The sequence below is a fragment of the Myxine glutinosa genome, chromosome 4 (genome assembly GCF_964187855.1).
Source record: "Myxine glutinosa chromosome 4, kmMyxGlut1.1, whole genome shotgun sequence".
Taxonomy (NCBI): Eukaryota; Metazoa; Chordata; class Myxini; order Myxiniformes; family Myxinidae; genus Myxine; species Myxine glutinosa.
Window position 1 is genome coordinate 76501057 of NC_136264.1, and position 26052 is coordinate 76527108.

General features: G+C 44.9%; 1 protein-coding gene across 5 annotated transcripts in view; it reads right to left on the bottom strand.

Annotated features, from left to right (window-relative positions):
- Positions 1 to 26052, bottom strand: part of LOC137425908 (putative E3 ubiquitin-protein ligase makorin-1) — a 117540-nt gene extending 91488 nt beyond the window's left edge. Inside the window, exons 1-2 of one of the 5 annotated variants that reach the window (XM_078776005.1) lie at positions 25948 to 26024; positions 2149 to 2269 (exon numbers count right to left, since the gene is read on the bottom strand). Coding sequence is in view for 2 of the 5 variants with exons in the window: in XM_078776001.1 (XP_078632127.1) it covers positions 25948 to 26000 (53 nt within the window). In the remaining 3 variants the exon portion in view is untranslated. Of the gene's footprint in view, positions 1 to 2148; positions 2270 to 6114; positions 6259 to 22794; positions 22900 to 25947 lie in introns of those variants that run through there. The other 4 variants (XM_078776001.1, XM_078776002.1, XM_078776004.1 and 1 more) reach the window with 4 other exon arrangements.

The window sequence follows — 26052 nt, forward strand, 5'->3', positions numbered from 1 at the left end:
GACTATCAGTTAGCACCTGTTAACCTTCACACACAAAAAAAATTCAAATTTTTTGAAAAATTTGGGAATGTTAGAAAATTCCAAATTTGGGAATTTTGGAAATGTTAGGGAATTCTATCCCGGACGGGCCCCCAATTTCTGTTACGTGCTCCTCCCCAAACCCCGGTCACGGTGTACCTCCGAGCCCTGAGAGGAGTCACGACAGAAAGATGTGTTATTCCGTGTGTCAAAGATTAATGGTGAAACCACACCAATTGTTACCATCAAACAAGTATTGTATTGTTACGGACACGACTTATTAAGATGTTATGCTGGGCCGAGCGGAATGGCCGCCGTGTTCGCACAAGTTACCCGATTATACTCGAACCTTGGCCGAGTCGCGCTACGCTAAATCAATTGAGGAAAGGACACAACGGCTGGGTTAAAAGGACACGACACCAGGGGTACGGTTCTCAAGACCTCCGGAGGAGGTTATAATATTGCGGAAGGTTAGATTACAAAGACAAGAGAGACAGCATAGAAAGGTGGGCACTTAAACACGGTCTTATCTTAGCCCCGACAGACGACAGATAAACGGGACAAGACTGACTCACACGGGGATTGATGGCATGGAAAGGCAGGTAGTCGGTGGACAGCACAAGGTGCACTCTTGGCTCAGGGACAGGATCCACACGGTCCGAAAGATGCAGGGAAGTCTCTCAGCGCTCGGAAGGTGACGTTCTTTCTCCAAGCTCGGGGCGCATCTCACGTCACGTCCGGTAAGTCGCTGCGTATATCCGGCGGGGAGTGACACGCCCTCGGCTAGTTAGCTCCGCCCCAGATGGAATCGGTCCGCCCTTCTTATTGGGTGCGGGGGGGTTACCGGGCTCCGCCCTTGACGAGGAGCTGACAGTGAGCCCCTTCGTGGTAACCCCGTCGGAGCGCATGGTCAATGGCGGCTAACCAAGCCGGAGTGAGGACGTGCACTCCCCGCGCGCTGTTGTTGTAGTTGTTGTTGTTGTTATTGTTTCATGAGGAAGATGGGAGGAGGTATGGGGAGGTCCTAAACTCACTACTGACATTCTGGTGCAACGAAGAGTCAGAATTAATGGAAACGAGTCCTTAACTGACATAGACTAAGAATAACTAGCAAGATGTCCGAAAGTTGTCTACGTGAGATGCGGTGGACCTGGGCACGACATTTAATGGGGGAAAAAGGGGAAGGTCGGTTCTACAGAGTGTTGTTTACAGACAATGGGACTAGGGAATGGGGGATTGGGGATAGTTGGGGAGTACTGGGGAAATAGGGGAATATTTACAAGCGGATATGGAGGCCAAATCCCATATCCGCAACAGTATTAAGGTCACACAAGAATAACAGCAATAACAATATCAATCAATTGTACAGCCAATATATAATTCCTATGATGGTACCATCAGTTTCGTACAATATAACTCACTGTGCTCCAAGTGAGCGAAAAGAACATTCCCAATGTCTCTGTCCCAGCTTCAAACCAAAGTCGATCCACGCTCCAGTGATCGTCAAAACGATGTTGCATCGAGACCAGAATTCCGTTCGGTTGACAGTCGCACCGCCAAAGATGGGCAAAGGTACCCTCAAGAGGCGACTGGGAAATCACACCTTTGGGTATGGACGTTCAACAGCTCACAGACGGCGAACCGCAAATTCCCACTCAAAATCCATGTTACACACACAAACCAGGCTAACGTCTGGATGCATTGAAATGGTTGGAGCGAGGTGAAAAACCTGGAGCGATGCAAAATCAGGTGCGAGGCAAAATGGCTGACAGTCCGCTCTTGAGACATAACGGCACTCCAATGATTCTCTTCGGAATCAACCACAAAACTTGTCACGCAGGTTTATCTGTCACAGCGATAACAACTCTGTCGCAGGAATCCCTTTCGCAGGAAACCCAAAGTTCACTCGTAACCCCCGTTCGCCAGCGTTTGCTCAAGACTTCCAAGCAGCTCGGCTCCTTCTCCGACCTCACTCGCTCCGCCTCCTTTTTTTCCTTCTTCTTCCTCTTCTTCTGGTTTTCGATCCGGTTTCCGGTTTCTTTGAAAACATCAATTTATTTTACCTTTTGAAAACAGATCTCCAATTCACTTAAACGATAACAATAATAGTACAGAAGAAAGAAGAACCACCTTTAGAGGCCATTTTTCCCCGCAGAGCAGGGGTTGGCCTTTTTTGGGCACTGTGGTCCCCTTTTTGAAGCAATGTTTTATGGCCGGATGTCCTTCCTGCCGCCAACCCTGTTAGTCACCTCTTGCGACACACAGGGAATAACAATAATAGTACATGGAACCAAAAATGTTTAGTGGATGAGAACCACAACAACGGAAGTGACGAATCCGTAACAATATATATATATATATATATATATATATATATATATATATATATATATATATATATATATATATACTATACAGTCATCCCTCGCTATATCGCGCTTCACTTTTCGCGGCTTCGGTACATCGCGGGTTTTTCTCGCTAGTATATGTAAAATTATATATCGGATTTTTCATTATATCGCGGGATTCTGCGACCTATAGGTATTTTTATTTTTTTAGATTTTAATTATTTTTGCGGTAAAATAAGCATTTTCTCGCCTAAAAAATTAATAATAATATAAATAAAAATATAACATTAATTAAAACCTATATTAAAAGAATATTACAGTAAATCGAAATAAAATACGCATTATAAATGAGTAGACAAAGAATCGCGCATTTTGAAAGTCCCGTATTCTGGGGGTAATTAACTTGTCCATGATTCTGGGGGTAATTAACCCATCCGTAAGGAGGGTTCTTGGACGGTTCTTCGCTACTTTAAGTAATTTGCAAGGTTGATGCCAAACTGTGTCCTGCAGTTTAATGATCAATATGGTTTTAAGAGTCATCATACTTTGGGTAACCTCTAATTTACAATAACTTATGTTTACAACTTAGAGACACATGATCATGATGACGATTTCGATGATGTTGTCTAAAGCTGCAATTAAATTAAGTCGCTGAGTAACATGAATGACCGAGGTTGTGGAGGATGGGATTTTTCGGTCATTACCTTTTGATACAGACGAGATATCTGCTTCATCACTGCATCAGATCAGGAATAACCACCCTCCTCACCTCCTCTCCACCCCCCACTGCTTCCTACAAATTAACCATCAGGAAGCTGCTGCATATGCAAGAGGAAGCTAATACATTTATTAATTTTCAAAATTAATCATCATCTCTATTTTGAATAGCTCATGAAGACTTCTTTATGCTTAGGCCTCAGGTTTGATTAAAGGCACTTTTGTCAATTATTGCCTTTTGCTTTCAAAAACACAATTTGCATCAATGTAAATACTTTGTTGTACTGTACTTGTGTAGTTCCATGATCATATGTGTATGTTTATTTGTTAATTAATTGCAATTATAAAAGAACTTGCATCAATGTACTGTACAGCTATATATACACGTACAAATATTTTTCTAATACGTAAGGACTAAGGAATAAGGATGCGTCTCAAAAGTGTGTTTAAGAGTGTAGAAAGGGTTCATAAGAGTATGGGGAGGGTTTTTAAAGGCTTAAAATATATAAAATTTTATATATTTTATATATCGACGATTGCGTGTTTTATATCCAAGCACATCATCCTCTTCTTCTTCTCAGCACTGCCCTTGGCACTCAATTTCTTAGGACCCATGGTTAAAACTAAGAAATTTTCCAAAATAACAAAAATGCGAAAACAAAGCAGCAGCGATAAACGGCAGAGATGCTTGCATGGCAAGCTAACCACGTGACCTGAACGCTCGTTGGGCCACCTAGTGGCGGGTGGCGTAAGCTCGTAACTCAGATCTCGGCTCGCATCACAAAGCAAAAAAAACGCCCGACTGCGGGCAGTTTTAACCGCAGACTGCCCGTATCTCGGAAAACTCGTAAGTCAAGGTTTCACCATGTGTGTGTGTGTGTGTGTGTGTGTGTGTGTGTGTGTGTGTGTGTGTGTGTGTGTGTGTGTGTGTGTGCGCGCGCGCGCGCAGTGGGGAGAACAAGTATTTGATACACTGCCGATTTTGCAGGTTTTCCCACTTACAAAGCACGTAAAGGTCTGTAATTTTTATCATAGGTACACTTCAACTGTGGAAGACGGAATCTAAAACAAAAATCCTGAAAATCACATTGTATGATTTTTAAGTAATTAATTTGCATTTTATTGCATGAAATAAGTATTTGATCACCTACCAACCAGTAAGAATTCCGGCTCTCACAGACCTGTTAGTTTTTTCATTAAGAAGCCCTCCCATTCTCCACTCATTACCTGTATTAACTGCACCTGTTTGAACTCGTTATCTGCATAAAAGACGTCTCCAGACCGTCTCCCACCACAAAGACCGCAATGACCGACCGCAAAGCCGTCTCCAGACCTGTCCACACTCAATCAATCAGACTCCAACCTCTCCACAATGGGCAAGACCAGAGAGCTGTCTAAGGACATCAGGGACAAATTTGTAGACCTGCACAAGGCTGGGATGGGCTACAGGACAATAGGCAAGCAGCTTGGTGAGAAGGCAACAACTGTTGGCGCAATTATTAGAAAATGGAAGAAGGTCAAGATGACAGTCAATCTCCCTCGGTCTGGGGCTCCATGCAAGATCTCACCTCGTGGAGCCTCAATGATCATGAGAAAGGTGAGGGATCAGCCCAGAACTACACGGCAGGACCTGGTCAATGACCTGAAGAGAGCTGGGACCACAGTATCAAAGAAAACCATAAGTAACACACTACGCCGTCATGGATTAAAATCCTGCAGCGCACGCAAGGTCCCTCTGCTCAAGCCAGCGCATGTCCAGGCCCGTCTGAAGTTTGCCAATGACCATCTGGATGATCCAGAGGAGGAATGGGAGAAGGTCATGTGGTCTGATGAGACCAAAATAGAGCTTTTTGGTTTAAACTCCACTCGCCGTGTTTGGAGGAAGAAGAAGGATGAGTACAACCCCAAGAACACCATCCCAACCGTGAAGCATGGAGGTGGAAACATCATTCTTTGGGGATGCTTTTCTGCAAAGGGGACAGGACGACTGCACCGTATTGAGGGGAGGATGGATGGGGCCATGTATCGCGAGATCTTGGCCAACAATCTCCTTCCCTCAATAAGAGCATTGAAGATGGGGCGTGGCTGGGTCTTCCAGCATGACAACGACCCGAAACACACAGCCAGGGCAACTAAGGAGTGGCTCCGTACGAAGCATCTCAAGGTCCTGGAGTGGCCTAGCCAGTCTCCAGACCTGAACCCAATAGAAAATCTTTGGAGGGAGCTGAAAGTCTGTGTTGCACAGCGACAGCCCCGAAACCTGAAGGATCTGGTGAAGATCTGTATGGAGGAGTGGGCCAAAATCCCTGCTGCAGTGTGTGCAAACCTGGTTAAGAACTACAGGAAACGTCTGATCTCTGTAATTGCAAACAAAGGTTTCTGTACCAAATATTAAGTTCTGTTTTTCTGATGTATCAAATACTTATTTCATGCAATAAAATGCAAATTAATTACTTAAAAATCATACAATGTGATTTTCAGGATGTTTGTTTTAGATTCCGTCTTCCACAGTTGAAGTGTACCTATGATAAAAATTACAGACCTTGACGTGCTTTGTAAGTGGGAAAACCTGCAAAATCGGCAGTGTATCCAATACTTGTTCTCCCCACTGTATATATATATATATATATACAGTGGAACCTTGACTTACGAGTTTAATTCGTTCTGTGACCGAGCTCGTAACTCAATTTGCTCGTTTCTCAAATTAAATTTCCCCATTAAAATGCATTGAAATGCTATTAATCCGTTCCAGCCCGCCAAAAACCACACCAATTTTTTTTTAAATATGCAGTATATATAAAAATATCTCGCGCTTTATATTTCACCTGTATGCAGCATACAAGTTGGCAGGATGGCCTGGACTGGAGGTACGCACACTTGACTCTAAACTGTCCAGCCTGGGTTTGAATCCCGACCCAGCTATAACCTGTCATGTCGGTGTTTCACAGGCAGGGTGATTCATCAATGTGTGTACCGCTAAACTGGGCGCCCCGTTTGCGTCCCATTAGTTGTTGGATGTTAAGGATCTCACCGTGTCTTCCACAAAGAGAAGGTGAGCTATCGCCGGCACTCTGAACAAGTTGTGGCCTGGCATGCTCTTCTCCTCTGCCGTTATATACGTCCTCCTTGGCATCTTTTTCCAGAAGAGCCCTGTCTCGTCACAGTTGAAGATTTGCTGGGGGATGTATCGTTCGGCTTCTATCAGTTCGGCAAAAGTTATAATAAAATCTTCAGCTGCCTTCACATCCGCCTCACCAAGTCGACAACACGCACACCTCGCTCATGTTTTTCGACGATTGCGTGTTTTATATCCAAGCACATCATCCTCTTCTTCAAAATAACCTTCAAAATAACCAACATGCGAAAACAAAAACAAAACAGCAGCGGTGTACGGCAGATATGCTTGCACGGCAAGATAACCACGTGACCGGAACCCACCTGGTGGCGGCTGGCGTAAGCTCCAAAATAACCAACATGCGAAAACAAAAACAAAACAGCAGCGGTATACAGCAGAGATACTATACTTGCACGGCAAGATAACCACGTGACCGGAACCCACCTGGTGGCGGGTGGCGTAAACTCACAATAACCAGCATGCGAAAGCAAAAATGCAGCGATATACGGCAGAGATACTGTACTTGCACGGCAAGATAACCACGTGACCGGAACCCACCTGGTGGCGGGTGGCGTAAACTCACAATAACCAGCATGCGAACACAAAAATGCAGCGATATACGGCAGAGATACTGTACTTGCACGGCAAGCTAACCACGTGACCGGAACCCACCTGGTGGCGGGTGGCGTAAACTCAAAATAACCAACATGCGAAAACAAAAATGCAGCGATATACGGCAGAGATACTTGCACGGCAAGATAACCACGTGACCGGAACCCACCTGGTGGCGGGTGGCGAAAGCTCGTAACTCAAATCTCGGCTCGCATCTCAAAGCAATAAACCACCCGAGCGACGGCTCGTATCTCGAAAAACTCGTAAGTTGGTGCACTCGTAAGTCAAGGTTCCACTGTGTATATATATATATATATATATATATATATATATATATATATATATATATATATATATATATATATAGTTACGGACCGCGGATAAGGATGTTGGTTTGCCGAGCGGATGGCACCGCGGCCGAACAGTTACCCCGACTAACCCGATTCCCGAACGTTGGCCGGATCGCGCCACAGATATTCAATATGGAAAAGACAAAAGCGACAGGATGTGAAGAAGAAGAAAACAGAAGTAGGGAATACGAATATAATTTATTTACTATTTACAACCAAAAGTAACCAAGGAGAAGGAACGATAATAAAATAATTTACAGAAGATATTAGAGACACAGTGCAACGCTAGCTTACCTACAGTCTTAATTAACCCAGGACAGAACAAACAAAAGACAGACTCACGCGGGAATGATGATAGGACTGGCCGGAGGTGGATGGCTGGAGGGAGAGGAAGGTCCACGGGTACTGCAGCACGATCGGCGCGTTTAGCAGCCGCCGTTCCTTCGCGGCCCTGCTCAAGAACTGCCATCAAGGCCCCAAGCTGCTGTGGCTGAAGCTGCTGTGGCTGCTGCTGTTGTTGCTGCTGTGTGGACGTCACGTGCTTTTTCCAGGACTCATCTGAGGTGGGGGCATCTTCTGCGGGTTATATATGCCACGCCCCTGAACCTTCGCGAACCTCCTTGATGTTTCTCTCCACACCCTCTCCAAGTCCAACCCCTGGTTCGTGGTTGGTTGAGTGTGGCTGACTCACTCCTCCCCTCTATGACGAGGTGGAGACACGCCTTTCTTCCCCGACCCGAGCACACGTTCAATGGTGGTTTTGGGGCGAAATCAACAACCACAGCTGTAGCAAACCTGGCAAACTGCCCAGTGCAGTTGGCAATGGAGGCTTGGAGGGGATGTAGCTGGCAATTGAGGCTTGGCAATGACGCAGTTGGAAATGGAGGTTTTGGGAATAGGACTGAAGGGGGATCTATCTTATTTCACTTGGTGCAATGGAGTGTCATCTTAATGGAAGACAAGGCCTTACCCTAATACACATAATAAAGATGTAACTACCAACAAGGGGGGCAATCTATGATTGGCTAACGTGTATGCTTTATGGAATTAACTACGGGAACGCCCTTTGACCTTTATACAACACTGGAGGCAGGAGGGTCCAGACTAAAGCAATAATTCACACAATTTACGATACAATACAACACAATAAAAAAAATCTTGTTTGTTCTGTCTTGGGAATAAGTTAAGCCTGAAGATAAGCTAGAATTGCACTGTCTTCTTCTCCTTCTGTAATTATTTTCGTATCTTTCCTTCTCCCTTGGTTTCTTTGATTGTGTACATAATTGGTTAATAAATTCCTGTTCCTCCTTACTTTGGCTTCTTCTTCCACATCCGATAGTCTTTGTCATTTCCCCCATTGAATACCTGTGGCGCGATTTCGGCCAACGCTTCGGAATCGGGTTAGTCTTTGTTAATGGCTCGAACCGCGGGCTGCTAAAAACCGCTCGGCAATTAGAATATCTAAAACCGTGGTTCAAGCGGGAGTCCCTCCCCTGCTTCGCGGTCAGGAGTGGCACTCAGGTCCTTGGGACTTTTCGTTGACCAAATACCCTGGCTGCTCCCGACCGGAAAGAGCGTTGGGACCCCCGGACTTACGTCGGTCAGTTGCAGACAAGGGGATTAATCCCCCCTTGGTAAGGGGAAAAGGGGCCGACGTCGAGATCCATAACAATATATATATATATATATATATATATATACATACATATACATACATATATACATACATACATACATACATACATACATATATATATATATATATATATATATATATATATATATATATATATATATATATATATATATATTGTTGCGGATTTGAGAATCCTGTGTAATTGTTGTAAATATCACCCTCTGTAAAATGTAATGATTCCTTGTAAATACCTCCGTAGTGTAAAGGTCAAAGGTCGACCTCTTAGTTAGTCCATATACATGCACGTAGGCCACCATATACCCTTCTAAATAGTTATTTCCTTATTATGTGTATTAGTTTAAGGCTGTGTTTCCCATTAGTTGACTCTGCATTGCATCAAATTGAAATAAGGTAGAATCCCCTTTCAATTGCATTGCCTGCATTACCAACTGCATTCGCCGCCATTGCCATGTGCTCTAACTTGGGGAAGAAGGGCGTGGCCCGCCCATCGTCATCAGGAGGAGGAGTGAGCCAGCCCCAATCAACCAACCAAGCACGAGGGGTTTGGCTTGAGAGGGCGGAGAGAGAACGATCGGGCAGTTTCGCGAACGTTCCAGGGTGTGGCGCTATAAAACCCGTCACGCGGCGCCCCCCACCTCAGTTCAGTGGAGGAGGAGCAGCAGAGTTGAGTTCAGTGGAGGAGGAGCTGTGTTGAGTCCAGTGGAGGAGTGAGCACTGAGAGAGTTGAGTGAACAAACAGCAGCTTTGAGTCCACCGCAGCTGAACCAACCGCAGCTTTGAGACCACCGTAGTCCGGCCCCCCTGTGACACGCAGCGTCGACCTGCTGCTAAGCGGGAACCAGATTGCTGTGGGATCGGTGGCATCGGTGGCCGTCAAGGTCGAGCCCGACGTCCCGGGCGGGAGCAAAACTCCAGCTGAACCTTCCTCCCCTTCCAGCCATTCCTATCATCATTCCCCGTGTAAGTCTGACTGTCGTCCGTCTTTTAGGTTGTCCTGGGTTTAAGTAAGACTGCATAGGTAAGTTAGAATTGCTCTGTGTCCTTCTGATCCTTCCATCCTTCTGTAAATTATTTTCGTTTCTTTCCTTCTCCTTGGTTCTTTTGTTGTGTAAATATTAGTAATAAATTATATTTGTTCTTCCTTACCTTCTGGTTTCCTCACATCCGTTCGTCCTTGTCTTTTCCCAATTGAATACCTGTGGCACGATTTGGCCAACGTTCAGAATCGGGTTAGTTTCTGTTAACGGTTCGAGCCGCGGCTGCTAATCCGCTCGGCAATTAACATCTTGTCCGCGGTCTCGGACGAGGTTGCTCACCTGCCTCCCTGGAGGGAGCTGAGCAGCTTCAGGAGCGGAGACGGCCAGTGAAAATAGAAGGGGGACTAACCCCCCCCCCCCCCCCAAGCGCCGTACTCCGCTTCCGCAACAATATATATATATATAGTTATGTCTGGGGGTAGAGAAAAATCTAGAGCTAGGTAGATCTGTATAGGTAGGTATTCGACTGTTGTGATAGGGACTCTACATGCAATAAGTTCTTTATGTTTAGGCGTTTGTCAGGCTAAGACGTTTAATTGTGGATCTACCAGGAGATTTGTGTGATAGTTAGATAGGGATTAAAAGATAACGACCCTGTGAGTCTCACCTGGTCATCAAACGCTTGTCCATTATGGAACTGCAAACCACATAAACACTTAGTTAGGTCCCAAGCGCAATATTAAATAATTCATTCCCCCCGACATTACTTTGGAAGAGAACAAACGGGAAATCGGGCTGGTACACCGCCACAATCGGCGACCACCGTTTACACCTCCGCAAGGCCTACGAACCTGGCATAGCACATGCTATGACTGGTGACCACAAATGGGGGGGGGGGGGTTGGAGCGACGCAGAGGGCGTGACCTGGGCGAGCCGGCGAGTTGTGGGAGGCTCTGATTGGCTGAGGAGTGCGCCAATGTGACGTCATCAGCAGAGATACTATCGAGCACCGGACGCCATTTTCGGCAGTTGGCTGCCAGGCGAGTTGAGGGAGTTGAGTTGAGCAGTCCCGCAGTGCAGTTCAGTTCGGAAGAGTCTGGAGAGAGCGAACTCGGACTTGGCCATAGCGCGCAGTCGCACTTGCGCCCTCTTCCCATTTTTCGCCATTCGTCCTGGTTCTGAGGTTGTGCTCGTGTTGAAGATAGACGACGCGTGGTGCTTTTGGTGCGTTGGAGGCCTTGTGGACTTGGAGCGAGGGACCTCGTGGTGTGCGATCGGGCCGAAAGGAGCGGTGTTGGACGGCAGCCACGAAAACGACTAGAGCCAGATAAGCTGAGCTCTGCGGTTACACTGTACATGGAGACATTTTATTTTCCTTAATTCAGATTCCCTCATTTGTAATTGATATCAGTCGTATGGGGACGTCCCGATTAGGATACTCATTACCGGCGCGTGCTTTTTCTGTCCTTGCTTTTATTTAATAAATCCTTATATTTTTTCTGTATATATCTGAACGCAGTTTCCTGGTGTTTGTAAGACTGCGGGGTTCTCGTCGTTTCCCTCCATCCTGCGCGCTTTGATTGGAATCCGTATTGAGTTTTCGCCTCGGGAGTTTAAAGCCTCGTAATCGGCCCTCCGCAACTCTGATGTTAATTGGAGTTGCGTGACAATGTATGTGTGTGTATATGTATATGTATATGTATATATCGATATATATATATATATATATATATATATATATATATATATATATATATATATATATATATAATATATATATATATATATATCCAAATATATATATATATCCAAATATATATATATCCAAATATATATATCCTCACAATATCATATATATATATACTAGGGCATGCCCGTACTATATATATCTAAAATTATATCCCCCCCCTCTATTTACATGAAATGGTTTGGTCCATGAAATGTTTTGGTCCATTCACAACGCCAAAGCGAACGGCGAACGCTTTACATGAAATGGTTTGGTCCATGAAATGTTTTGGTCCATTCGCAACGCCAAAGCGAACGGCGAACGGCTTGCGAGTACAGTGACAATCCCCCCCCCCTCTATTTACATGAAATGGTTTTAATTAGTTTTAAAACATAGTTTAACGCCAACATAGCGGCAACATAGTTTGCCAACGTGAAATAAATGAATACGCTCTCAAATGTGCCGTCCGAGGCAGAGTGTGTTCGCCACGTTCGGCACACGCGATAGCTCGCTGCTCTCTGATTGGTTGAATCGTTTTTTGGACATAGCTCGGTAAGTAATTGTCCGATTAATATGAAACCTTGAAAAGGCACATCCTCGGGTCCCCAGCAATATACCTGGCAAGTTTCAAGTATATCGGACCGGTAGTTGTCGAGAAACAGCGGTCGCATACACACACACACAGAGATTACTGGAATTATAGATACTAGGGCATGCCCGTACTATATATAAGCTAGGACGTGCCCGTACGTGGGTGCCCGTTCCTTGCCAAAAAAAAAAAAAAAAAAAATTTGTGTAGGGGTGTGTGTGTGTAAACATCCTAGGGCGTGCCCGTACGTGGGTGCAAAAAAACATGCGTGCAAACAACAACAACAAAAAAAAACTTTGAAACCACGTGGCAGTAACGACCACAGAACCCCCCTCCCTCTATTTACATGAATGGTTTGGTCCATTCGCAACGACCACAGAACCCCCCCCTCTATTTACATGAATGGTTTGGTCCATTCGCAAAGCCAAAGCGAACGACCACAGAACCCCCCCCCCCCTCTATTTAGATGAATGGTTTGGTCCATTCGCAAAGCCAAAGCGAACGACCACAGAACACCCCCCCCCCTCTATTTACATGAATGGTTTGGTCCATTCGCAAAGCCAAAGCGAACGGCGAACGGCTAAATCGCCATAGCTCGGTAAGTACTTGTCCGATTAATTGCAAACCTTGAAAAGGCACATCCTCGGGTCCCCAGCAATATACCTGGCAAGTTTCAAGTATATCGGACCGGTAGTTGTCGAGAAACAGCGGTCACAGACAAACAAACGTACAAACGTACAAACGTACAAACGTACAAACGTACAAACAGAGATTACTGGAATTATAGATAGACTAGCGGGGTCACCCGTGGGAATCCCACGGGCATGGATGTGTGTGACATTTCGACATATTGAGTTAGATGCTGCACCTGCACATTCAGTTATATAAAATGGTTACTGGCAATAATTGATCACATCCACAAATGATGTAATCCACACAATTTATGTACTTTACATAACGTTAATAGGAATACATACATGCCCGTGTAGATGGGAAATACAGTTTGTTTGAAAGAAATCACAAATATCAGAAGAAAGTTTTAAAAATTTAGAACTATTCTCACTCAGAGTTAAACAACACCGTAATATTATGCGGTTGCTTCAACGTTTTCGTTGAATTATATGTCATCATTGTGAGATTTTTTTGGAATTTTTTTTTTTGAAATGAGATTTTTAGGCAAAACGGCAAAAAAGCAACAGAACAGCTGTGAAACAACATCAAAACAGCAGTGAAAAAGCATCAAAACAACAGTGGAAAGCGTCAAAACAGCAGTGAAAAAGCATCAAAACAGCTGAAAAAGCATCAAAACAGCAGTGAAAAAGCATCAAAACAGCAGTGAAAAAGCATCAGAACAGCTGTGAAAAAACAGCACTGAAAAAGCATCAAAACAGCAGTGAAAAAGCATCAAAACAGCAGTAAAAAGCATCAAAACAGCAACAATAGTCCGGTGATTTTTCAATCACCGCAACTAAATGTGTCGGAGTAATTAACTATTTTCCTTCGTGACCTCCTTTTGTTGCCTGAATGGTGTCACTGCAGGACCTCCGGGTAAACAACATTACGGGTGAAGATTCCACTGCGGCCATCAATTTTTCCCTGTTGGCCATTACTGACTACCTTTACCTTGACATCCTCAAATCGTTTAGCACGCGACAATGCAACATATAATTGGCCATGGCTGAAGACGGGTTCTGGTAGGTAAATCCCAACTTTGTGTAATGTTTGACCTTGACTCTTGTTTATTGAGAAAGAGAATGCCACACGAACTGGAAATTGATGGCGTTTGAGTACGAATGGTAGTGTTGTATCGGAAGGTGCAATACTAATCCTGGGTAAAAATGTGCGTGTTCCTTTGTGACTGCCAGAAATTATTTCTCCATCTATTATGTTTGGCAACAATCTTTTAACAACCAATCTTGCACCATTGCACAGTCCCTGTTTCGGATCAAAGTTACGGAGTAACATGATGACAGCACCATCTTTGAGACGAAGTTTGTGCAATGGCATTCCAGAAGGAGTTAATTGATTTAGGAATTCCATAGGATAATTTAGTGCCTCTTCAGGGTCATCACAGACAATGGAATCAGCGCTGAAGTACGTCTTTTCTTCCCCAGGAAATGCATCCAGTATCTCATCGTTGATCACAAATGTGGATTCATTCTTTGGACACAACACGGCTCGTTGTGCCAGCGCATCATAGTTTGAATGGATTTCGTTCAAATTACCAAAAACAGCCTCTGCTAAAGACATGTTGTCTTCTACACAGATACGATCAGGCAGTCGTATTAAATCTGAGTCAGGAATTGTTTCCACAGTCCCATTTCCAACCGACAGTAACCATTTTGAGAATTCTTCGTCATCATTAGCTCTCATGTTTGATTTTAAGTTCAGCAGTTTGAACTTTGGCCACAACTTGCTACGCTTGATGCATGTGGCGATGATTGCTGCAGGTGCAGCGCGAGGTACAACGGGCAAAACCTGCCTGAAGTCCCCACCAAGAAGTAAGACCTTTCCACCAAAAGGAATGTTGTTGCTGGTTACATCCCGGAGACATCGATCAACAGCCGCTAAAGCATATGCTGGAGCCATAGGTGCTTCATCCCAAATGAATAGGTTGGCCTTCCTTAGAGTATCTGCATCTTTACTCGTAGGTGATATGTTGCATGTGGAGTTTTCCAAAATGGGCACTGGCAATTTAAATCGATGGTGCGATGTACGGCCCCCTGCTAGCAATGTTGCTGCAATGCCCGAGTACGCCATTGGAAGAACCAAACGACACTGGCCTTGCAAGATGTGCAGAAGCGTATTATAGAGAAAGGTCTTGCCACTTCCGCTCGGTCCATCAACGAAAAACAACCGGTTGCCTGTGTACTGGTCCCTACAATGAACGGCCTGTAGGACCTCATCTACAATTTTGATTTGGTCATCATTTAGTAGTTGTCTGTTGTTTTCACCTTTTTCATGTTCATCTCCCGGTACATACTGATAATCATCGCTCGAAAGATCTTCAACAGTGTCTGGAGGTACTGGTAACTGAAATGCTTCCAAGGTCTGTCCATGTCTTAGGAGGAAGGACTGTATTTCTCGCAATGCCATGAAAATACTTTGTTCCAAGATATGGCCGCTGTGCACAAAATCTTCGCAAAGGTCGTTTTTATATTTTTCCCACAGTGCCGACGTGTCTGTTGGTGTGCAGAATATGCATAGGGTTGCAAAAAGAGATCTCAATTGTTGTGGCATGGCAAAGATAACTCCATCAGCTAAGGACCTGTCCCATTCTGTATCATCTTCTGTTAAATGTAATTTCCTGGCTGCATCCTTGTATGTTTCACAAACTGCTCCATCTACGGTTCTGAGATCTTCAAATGATGTTTTACCAGGGCAGTGCAGCAGGAGTACACGAAGATGAAAGCGCTCAATGTCCATAGGGCTTGCCGAAACCATGCGTCCGATAACCTTGTTGCCGCCCCGGCGTCGAAGTTTCCATGTCTTTTGTCCATCTTCAAATACGTAATATTTTGGAATGTCATGGTACAGATAACTTCGTGCCTCAGGGTCTCTCTGGTTTAACTGAAACCAAGCTGTAAGTGTTGTACCCCTATGTCGTACAATGGCTTCTTCCTCGTTACCATCCCTGAACACAACAGTCTGCAATTCAGGTAAGTGTACCGCAAGTCTGGTGATGGAATGGGACTGTTTGTGCATTTCAAATTCCATCAATCTCCATGCTGCCTCTGGGGCACTGACATATCTACAGTCCAAATAGGTCTTTATTTCGTCCACCTCCACTCTCCCGCGCTCTCGAATTTCGATGCTGGCACAGTCATGTCCCTTGTACACATATTTAAATAAGTACTTTATACTCTTTATGCTTGCGCAAACCTCAATGTTGATGTGTGCTCTGTACTTCTTCAGTAAATAAGCATTGAATGGGACGACATATTGGCAATCAACATCGGTTCCATGAACGGTTATGGTGGGTCCATTTGGGGGACGCTTGTAAAGGGCATAGCCATCTATGCTCGCAAGTGTCTCTGCAGCATACGCTTTTGGAAAGCCTTTACTGCACACTCCATCTTTCACACAAATCGAATGGCGATTTAAATTGCCACACGGACCATGTATCATGTGAGACTTCACCAAGGAATGGATCTCTGGTGACTCATTTGAATTAGGAATTTGTGCGGAAACAATTCTGTCAATGTCTTCAGCGGTACAAATTTTATCTTCTTGGCACAGCATGAGTAATATGTGGGCATGCGGTAGGCCACGCTTCTGATACTCGACGACGTAGAGAAATGCACGTACTTTGCCCAACACGTGCTTCTTCGTTATATCGTCGATTAACTCTTTTAATTTCAGATGAAACACGCGTGCCACTAAATCTGGTCTGCCTTCAGCTCGTTGGTGTTGGCCGATGTTTTCTTGTATCTCTGTCCATTTTGGATTACACGTGAACGTGATGAAAAGATCTGGTTTTCCGAATTTGCGAACAATGGCCATAGCATCTTGGTAGTTCTGCTGCATAGCTCTGGGACTCCCTGCAAAACTCGACGGCAAAATGACGATACGACCGACAGGATGTTGGTTATCAGCAGCAACGTTCTGGACGTGGTCCAGTAGTCCTCTGTATTCCATGGCTCTAAGGGTTTCCTGATTTTGTTTGAAGTATTGCAGTCGATTTGCTTCTGCCTTGCAATAACCGTCGACAACATACTGCTGGAACAATTTCCCCGAAGAATGGATAGTGCTGAATTCATTTCGAATAGCCAGTCGGTAGGCATAGAATTCACGATGAGTTACCTTGTTTCGAACCGCAGTCTGTCGCTGGTGAGGCATGTTTATCATCCATCCAGGCTCGCCATGTGGAAAGAGAATGGGATATGTCATGGGATCAATGTGAGAGGAAAGTGGAGAGAGATTGTGTAAGCCCTGGTCATGCAAATGAACCTGGAAATCCCTGTTTGCAGGTGGTTCACCATCTTGTCCACTAACGAAGACAGCAGCAATTTCATCAGCAGTTGGTATGTTGTAACGTCTTTGGTCGTCTGCACACAGTCGACGAAAATGCATTTCCAAGGTAGAAGGGAGGCGATCTTCAAGGACAGCTTTCCTGATTTCTTCCTGTTCACGCTCGAACATAGTCTTGTAACATGTGACATAAGGATTAACGTCAGATAGTATGTTGTGCAGTTCTGCCATCAATTCTTGCAAACATCTGTGATTCTCAGGTCGATTCATACGTTCCTTTGTAGCTTGAGCTGTATCCAAAATAAATAATTGTGCAAATTGTGCTTGTTCATGTACATGTGATGGATGTAATGGACCACAGCGATGGTAAATTTGACCGTGGATTTTGAAACAGTATGGTCCATTTCCTGGAGGAGATGAGATCTGAGCACCCATTGATGCAAAAGCTAATGCCGAATTGTAATTCCGGATATTGTCTCGGAAGTTGCGACATTTTCCATCGTCACCCTGATAAAGTTGTTGCAGTCGAGCAGGTACGGCAAATAGTGGAGGCAATTTAACTTTTCCCTTGGAACAACACAGTGTAAATCCATCCCCTTGTCCTGTTGATTCATTTGTGAAATGGTGTGCAGAACAGTACACACATGGTGACGTCATTGGACCGCATTTATGCTCTTGAACAATATTATCGGATACTTCGGCCGGATCCATTATGGCTGCGGTTGTATATGTTTGCTGAGCACTCCAACGTCTTTGTTGCTCAGCATGCCGTGCGAGTCTGTGTTGGCGTTCATCGACGGTCTCGTTCTCGCACCTCATCGTTGTTGCAGCAGCATCCTGTGCGAGTCTGTGTTCACGTTCGTCGAGGGTCTCGTTCTCCCTCCTCATCGTTGTTGCAGCAGCATCCTGTGCGAGTGTGTTCACGTTCGTCGAGGGTCTCGTTCTCCCTCCTCATCGTTGTTGCAGCAGCATCCTGTGCGAGTCTGTGTTCACGTTCGTCGAGGGTCTCGTTCTCCCTCCTCATCGTTGTTGCAGCAGCATCCTGAGCGAGTCTGTGTTCACGTTCGTCGAGGGTCTCGTTCTCCATCCTCATCGTTGTTGCAGCAGCATCCTGTGCGAGTCTGTGTTCACGTTCGTCGAGGGTCTCGTTCTCCCTCCTCATCGTTGTTGCAGCAGCATCCTGTGCGAGTCGGTGTTCACGTTCCTCAACTGTCTCGTTCTCCTGTCTCATTCGTTTTCTTGCTGCAACCTGTTCAAGTCTGCATTGACGTTCGTCGACGGACTCGTTCTCCCGTCTCATTCGTTTTCTGGCTGCATCCTGTTCAAGTCTGCATTGACGTTCGACGACGGACTCGTTCGCCCTTCTCATTCGTTTTCTAGCTGCATCCTGTTCAGGTCTGCGTTCTTCATCCATTTTGGAAATGGAAGTTTCCACGCACCGCATGAATTGTCACGATCCTCAATAGGAAGTGTCTCATAATTATCAAATGACAAATGGCAAGTAAATTACATTGTGAAAATTTAATATTTCAAATAGACCTATTTAAAGTGTATGCGCAAATAACTAATAAATAAAAAAACGAAGAAATATGTCTCGGTAATTTCCTGAACTCGGTAATTTCTCGGTAATTTTACTTCCGGCTAAAAATGTTGAATGAAATAAAAACGAAGAAATATATGTCGTTTTGTGACGACTGTCACCAAAGGTAAACGGTGAATTCACTCGGTTTATTCGGTTCGGCTCGGTTTAAAGAAAAAGCGATAATGTCGAAATGTTGACGTCTGTGTCATGTTGGGCGGTGTATGATACTTGTTGGCTGTTGGGCGGTGATATGGTGTATTTTTAAAAATATATCTCTGCGTTTTCCCGCGTTGCTGACACCGAGTCTAAAACCATGATGGTGAGTTATATTGGAGATAAAGGCGTGAGAGAGACTCAATGGCCTTGAAGTTACAGGCATTTGAGAATTCATTTCGTTCTATAAACGGCAACTTTCATCGGATTTTCTTCTCGTTTTTTTTCAACCGAGTCTAAAACTATGTTAGCGACTGTGAAAAATGAAATGATATATCGAATTTAAAATAGATATCGACACATTGCCGTCGGTGTCATGTTGGGCGGTGTATGATACACCATGACGCGATTTTAAAAAATATATCTCTGCATTTTCCCGCGTGTGTGGAATGTTTGTGGAAAATTAAAGATTTCAAATAAACCTATTTAAAGTGTATGCGCACATAACTAATAAAAAAAACGAAGAAATATCTCTCGGTAATTTCCTGAAACATATTTTACTTCCGGCTAATATGTTGAATGAAATAAAAACGAAGAAATATATGTCGGCATCATTGTTGACGTTTTTGTGACGACTATCATCAAACGAAATAGTAATATATCATAACGGAAAAGCAAAAGCGAATTTTTAATATATATCGACACATTGCCGGCGGTGTCATGTTGGGCGGTGTATGATACACCATGACGCGATTTTAAAAAATATATCTCTGCATTTTCCCGCGTGTGTGGATTGTTCTCAATTATTGCTGACACCGAGTCTAAAAGTAAAACCATCGATAAAAATGAAATCATATGGTGAGTTAGATTGGAGATAAAGGCGTGAGAGAGACTCAATGGCCTTGAAGTTACAGGCCTTTGAGAATTCATTTCGTTCTATAAACGGCAACTTTCATTGGATTTTCTTCCCGTTTTTTTTCAACCGAGTCTAAAACTATGTTAGCGACTGTGAAAAATGAAATGATTTATCGAATTTGATTTGAAATAAAACTGGGGGAGAGCAAGACACCACGGGCCTACAAAACAGGACTCAAAGCTATGCGAGTTAATAAAATGGTGGATATTTGTTTATAGCCACTCCCAGAATGGGTGGAGCTATGGGTGGAGCTACTCTGCAAACCGAGTAAGCCACACCCCGGACAGACACCCAACAGATAGACAGACAGACAGAATCATCTACGGCTATTATAATATAGATATATATATATATATATATATATATATATATATATATATATATATATATATATATATATATATATATATATATATATATATATATTTGCGGTTTTGAGAAACCGCTGAGAAGTAATGGCAACCACCATACAGGTCCCTTAGAATAGTTATTTTATAGCATCGCATTATCTTAGCCCCCTTCCCCTTATTTCGGGTTAGTATGTCTACGCGTCGGGGAGGGAAACACATGTCCTCCCCTCATCAGGGATAATTTGCCAAGCAATGCACACAGGCTCAAAGGCACAACATCCAAGCACCAGGTAAAAGTTCCTTTGAGAGAGTTTGTGGGGGCAGGGGAAGTGACACTCCACCAATCAGGGCCTGAGGAACTCCGGGGGAGTTTGTGGGGCGGAGTAATGGGCTCCACCAATCAGGAGCCAGGACACCCTCAAACATTCCCCCACCCTCGGTGAGGGTGGACAAAAGGCCATTGTAGACGTGTTCATTCTCTCTCCCTGCCCCTCTCCACATGTGCATGATACGCTCTCTTGGCTTTTGGACTCTGTTGGTAGAGCACGTGCATTCGCTCTAGGCCAGACCCTCACCAGGGCACTGACAAAAGGCCTTGCAGACTTGATTCTTTGTCTTGGCCGGCCTCTCTTTTTGCCGGGTTGATTCAGCACGTGAGCATCCGCTCTCGACCGAACTCTCACAGGCCTCTGTGCATTATTTTCTCTCTCTGCCGGTTTCACTCACATGTACCTGCATTATCCTCTTGACCTTGGCCTTTGCTCGATCTGCACAGATTCATTGCTCTCTGCTGGCTGCCGGACTCCCTCTCGGTGCACGTGTGCACGACCTCACCTGCCCAAGTCCGTGCTGAGGATCGACCTCACCTGCCCAAGTCCGTGCTGAGGATCGACCTCACCTGCCCAAGTCCGTGCTGAGGATCGACCTCACCTGCCCAAGTCCGTGCTGAGGATCGACCTCACCTGCCCAAGTCCGTGCTGAGGATCGACCTCACCTGCCCAAGTCCGTGCTGAGGATCGACCTCACCTGCCCAAGTCCGTGCTGAGGATCGACCTCACCTGCCCAAGTCCGTGCTGAGGATCGACCTCACCTGCCCAAGTCCGTGCTGAGGATCGACCTCACCTGCCCAAGTCCGTGCTGAGGATCGACCTCACCTGCCCAAGTCCGTGCTGAGGATCGACCTCACCTGCCCAAGTCCGTGCTGAGGATCGACCTCACCTGCCCAAGTCCGTGCTGAGGATCGACCTCACATGCCCAAGTCCGTGCTGAGGATCGACCTCACCTGCCCAAGTCCGTGCTGAGGATCGACCTCACCTGCCCAAGTCCGTGCTGAGGATCGACCTCACCTGCCCAAGTCCGTGCTGAGGATCGACCTCACCTGCCCAAGTCCGTGCTGAGGATCGACCTCACCTGCCCAAGTCCGTGCTGAGGATCGACCTCACCTGCCCAAGTCGTCCGTGCTGAGGATCGACCTCACCTGCCCAAGTCGTCCGTGCTGAGGATCGACCTCACCTGCCCAAGTCCGTGCTGAGGATCGACCTCACCTGCCCAAGTCCGTGCTGAGGATCGACCTCACCTGCCCAAGTCCATGCTGAGGATCGACCTCACCTGCCCAAGTCCGTGCTGAGGATCGACCTCACCTGCTCAAGTCCGTGCTGAGGATCAACCTCACCTGCCCAAGTCCGTGCTGACGATCGACCTCATCTGCCTGTCCGTGCTGGGATCGCCATTACCTGCCCGTGTTGGGGACTGCCGTTTGCCGGCCAGGTGTTCATTGGTGGAGTCGAGACAAAGGCCGTCGCGAGGAGAGGCAGCTGGAACATCGGTGCATTTGTGCTAACAGGTTTCCAACGTTCTTTTTTCCCCTCCCCCCCCCATGAATGTGTACTGGGCCCAAGCAGTGTTTATTTGTTGTAATCGTAATAAGGCATATAATACGCTAAGTTTCTGCTTCTTGTCCCTTTTTCTTTCCTATTGAAAAGTTTCACTGTAAATATTTGTAAATAAATCAAATTGTTAAACGTTTACTTTTCTCTCTGTCCGTGATCATCTTTTCCTTCATTGCCATTGGTTCACCATTGCTCGCACCCAGGTTAACAATCGGCCGTAACAGAATCACCCCGGCGGATATCAACGGTTTCACTCGGCCATTTAAATTTGGTACGCCGGAGGGTACGTATGGTACGTTCACGGATTGAGACCGTCACGTGGTACAGACCAATTGATGTTCCCAGTTGCTGGTTCGCAACTTGCCGAGGTACGAAGTTATTCGGTAGGTTCGGGAGGGAACGGAGGCTAACCCTCTCGAAAACTGGATGTTATTACAAAACTTTTTTTTAACTCCCAGAAGTCCGACAACAAAATACAGTTGTCCTCCTTGTTCCGCTCCTAGAGGGAGCCGGTATTTCTATTTGGAGAAATTTGGCAAAAACAGATGAGGATTTATACCATTTCACTACACAAACAAAACCTACTTCATTTCCGTCTGAAAAGCATGACCCTTTTAATTATGTTGTGTGCTTAAATTAGTCTTATATTTCAGCGGCTGGAGGTCATATTTAACTTTGATCTGATGAGAATTGAAACGTAACACCTTTGGAGGCAATTTAACTACTGAAACACATTGTGAATCGTCCTGCTTTCTCAACTACCATCCAGTACTCCTATTGTTCATTTCAGTTGAGAATATTCCTTAAAAAACATAAATAATTACCTGGCTGTTTGGATTGAGTCGCTGAAGATCCGTTTCGTTCTCTCCTGGTTGTTGTGGTTTCATTCCCATGGCTGCTCACAAAGTCGATCACCACCTGCACTCAGCCTGGTGTTGACTTCATGGTTATGGTGGCTAGCTTGAGATCTTAGGTTCCTGAGTTTGAGCCCCTGTCATGCCGGTGAATTAACAGCAGGTGGATTGACTGAGCCTGTCATCCTTCTGAGGTCGGCAAAATGAGTAGGTCAGCTTACTGGTAATAGGGGAAATTGCATCAGCGGCAGCCACACCCCAAGAAAATGATGCCATCAGCAACCATAGGCTTCACATGAACCACCACCTGCACTTGCTCAACATACATGGCATGAAGCTTTGGTCATGCAGTGGACTAAAATAGGCGCTTTACAGTTAAACTGGAACAACACTCGGTAGAGAGCATACCATGCCAGGCTGAACAGTGTCATTTTGTATCCCATGGTTCTAGCTCCGGACCTGACCCAGGCTTCTTCTTGTCACCTAACCAACTCATCCATGCTGTTTTATCAAGTCATCCACAACTTTTTTGAAATATGATGCTATATATCGTTTTTGTCCCTATCACTCAATGGTGAAGAATCACTTGGTATAATAAAAATTTTCGTGTCCGGATTGGAATCTTCACCAAAATTGAATCAATTCTTCCTCGTCACACACCCAACCTGTCCACCAAGTTTAGTCTGAATCTGTCCACAATATTTGACATATCCTGCTGCATATCGGTTTTAGCTCCATCTCTCAATGGTGAAGAATGGTGAGGCCTGGTGTTGGTGAGGCCTGGTGTTGGGCTAGCGGCTAGGGTGCCAGCTTAGGATCCTAGGATCCTGGGTTCGAATCCCGGTCGATCGCTGAATTAACACCAGGGGGGTTGACTCAGCCTGTCATCCTTCCGAGGTCGGCTAATTGAGTACCAGTTCACTGGTAATTCCCTGCTTGTCGTAAAAGGCGACAAAAAGGGTTGGCGGCAGGAAGGGCATCCGGCCGTAAAACATTGCTTCAAAAAGGGGACCAAAAAACAACAACCACGGTCCCCGAAAAAGGCCAACCCCCGCTTTGCGGGGAAAAATGGCCTCTAAAGGTGTTTTTTTTTTTTTTTGTTCTCAATAGTGAAGAATCACAAACATTCTCAGATCCAGATCTAATAATCTATCTATAATTCCAGTAATCTCTGTGTGTTTGTACGTTTGTCTGTGACCGCTGTTTCTCGACAACCACGGGTCCGATATACTTTAAACTTGCCAGGTATATTGCTGGGGACCCGAGGATGTGCCTTTTCAAGGTTTCATATTAATCGGACAATTACTTACCGAGCTATGTCCAAAAAACGATTCAACCAATCAGAGAGCAGCGAGCTATCGCGTGTGCCGAACGTGGCGGACACACTCTGCCTCGGATGGCACATTTGAGAGCGTATTCATTTATTTCCCGTCGGCAAACTATGTTGGCGCTATGTTGGCGTTAAACGATGTTTTAAAACTAATTAAAACCCCGGGGGGATTGTCACTGTACTCGCAAGCCGTTCGCCGTTCGCTTTGGCGTTGCGAATGGACCAAAACATTTCATGCACCAAACCATTTCATGTAAAGCGTTCGCCGTTCGCTTTGGCGTTGCGAATGAACCAAAACATTTCATGGACCAAACCATTTCATGTAAATAGAGGGGGGGATATAATTTTAGATATAGATATAGTACGGGCATGCCCTAGTTCACCAAAATCTAATAATTTTGTCCTTGTCACATGCCCAACCTCTCCATAAAATTTCGTCCGAATCCATCCACAATTTTTTGAGATATCCTGTTCACAAACAGACAAACAAGAAATATGTCGTGCATAGCAAGATACGTGCGAAATCCCTAAAATAAATTGACCTTTGGCCTATGTTGACCTCTTGGCTAATGTTGACCTGAAAAATAATTCGTGGTTGAATTTAGTGACCCGACATGAAAATCCTCGACAAATTCCAAGTCAATTGGATGAAAATTTACAATTTGACATTCCGTTTATGTTGACCTTTTGACCTTTAAACCTCAAGAATAATTGGTGGTTGAAATGAATGACCTGATATGCAAATCCTGTTCAAATTTCAAGTCAATCGGAGGAAAATTGAGGATTTTAGAAATTGCACCTAGATTGTTAACCTCTTGACCTCAAAATCAATAGGCTTCTTACTTATGAGCAACTCTACCATTTCGTAAATCTTCGATTTTCGCAACAGACAGGGGTGAAAACCTTCGGTGGCGGAGGTAAAAAGACGACGAAAGGACCGGCTCCAAGCATAAATAACGTGAGGATGGTGAAAACGATTTTGTAAAGCCCAATACTGATCCCAATAAAAATATATCCCAATACAATACAAAAAGCCCAATACAAATGTAACTGGCTGCAAACGTATTGTCGAACTCCAAATTAAATGTACAGGTACAATGAAAGAAAAAACGTGGCACATGATCGCTTTACAAATGATGCACACATGTTTCGAACCCACAACACTGGGATTACTTATAGTTATAGGATTTAAAAATGAACCAAGTCTCGTCATGATCAAGCTGTTGTGCCGTTACGGAGCTTTACCCAGAAAATTACAGAAACATTTCGACTATATTCGCGTGTCCTTCTGTCCTCCGGGTACAACTACAAGTGCAAGTTCTCTTTGAGTTTGGGAGGCCGATGGTTCGAACCCCTGACGAGTCCTACAAAAATAATTTTAAAATGGTACGTGCTCCGTTTCCATCCGTGCCTGGAGCTCGACATTTTAAAGAGTGCACCAAGGACAAACGACCATAAGTTGGCTACACCAGCGTGGGCTTCGATTGGCCTTGTGGCCTCCTACGACTACGTCGAAGTTCTTGCAAGGGCACACAGACAAACGTGCTCGTCGACTCGTATTCAAAAGACGAAAAAAACACACGAACACGATCCGTTCAAACAACGAAAACCTTCGCTTTCTACAACGGCCAAGCAATGAGGCCGTTGACCGATAGGTGTTAAATACATACAAACACCGTAAAGCGATATCGTTCACTAAACGTAAACAAGAGTGCGATCTAAAAAGCTTATCGATGAAGAAAATAAAATCTAGAATGCTTCATGTGCAGCCAAAATAAAACAAACATTCTTACCTGCAAGTTACCTGGCCTTTCCAAGTTAGGCCGCCAGCCTTACCCTCCGCCATCTTCCTTGGACACAGAATTACGTCATGTTGACGTCATGACGCTTTTCACAAC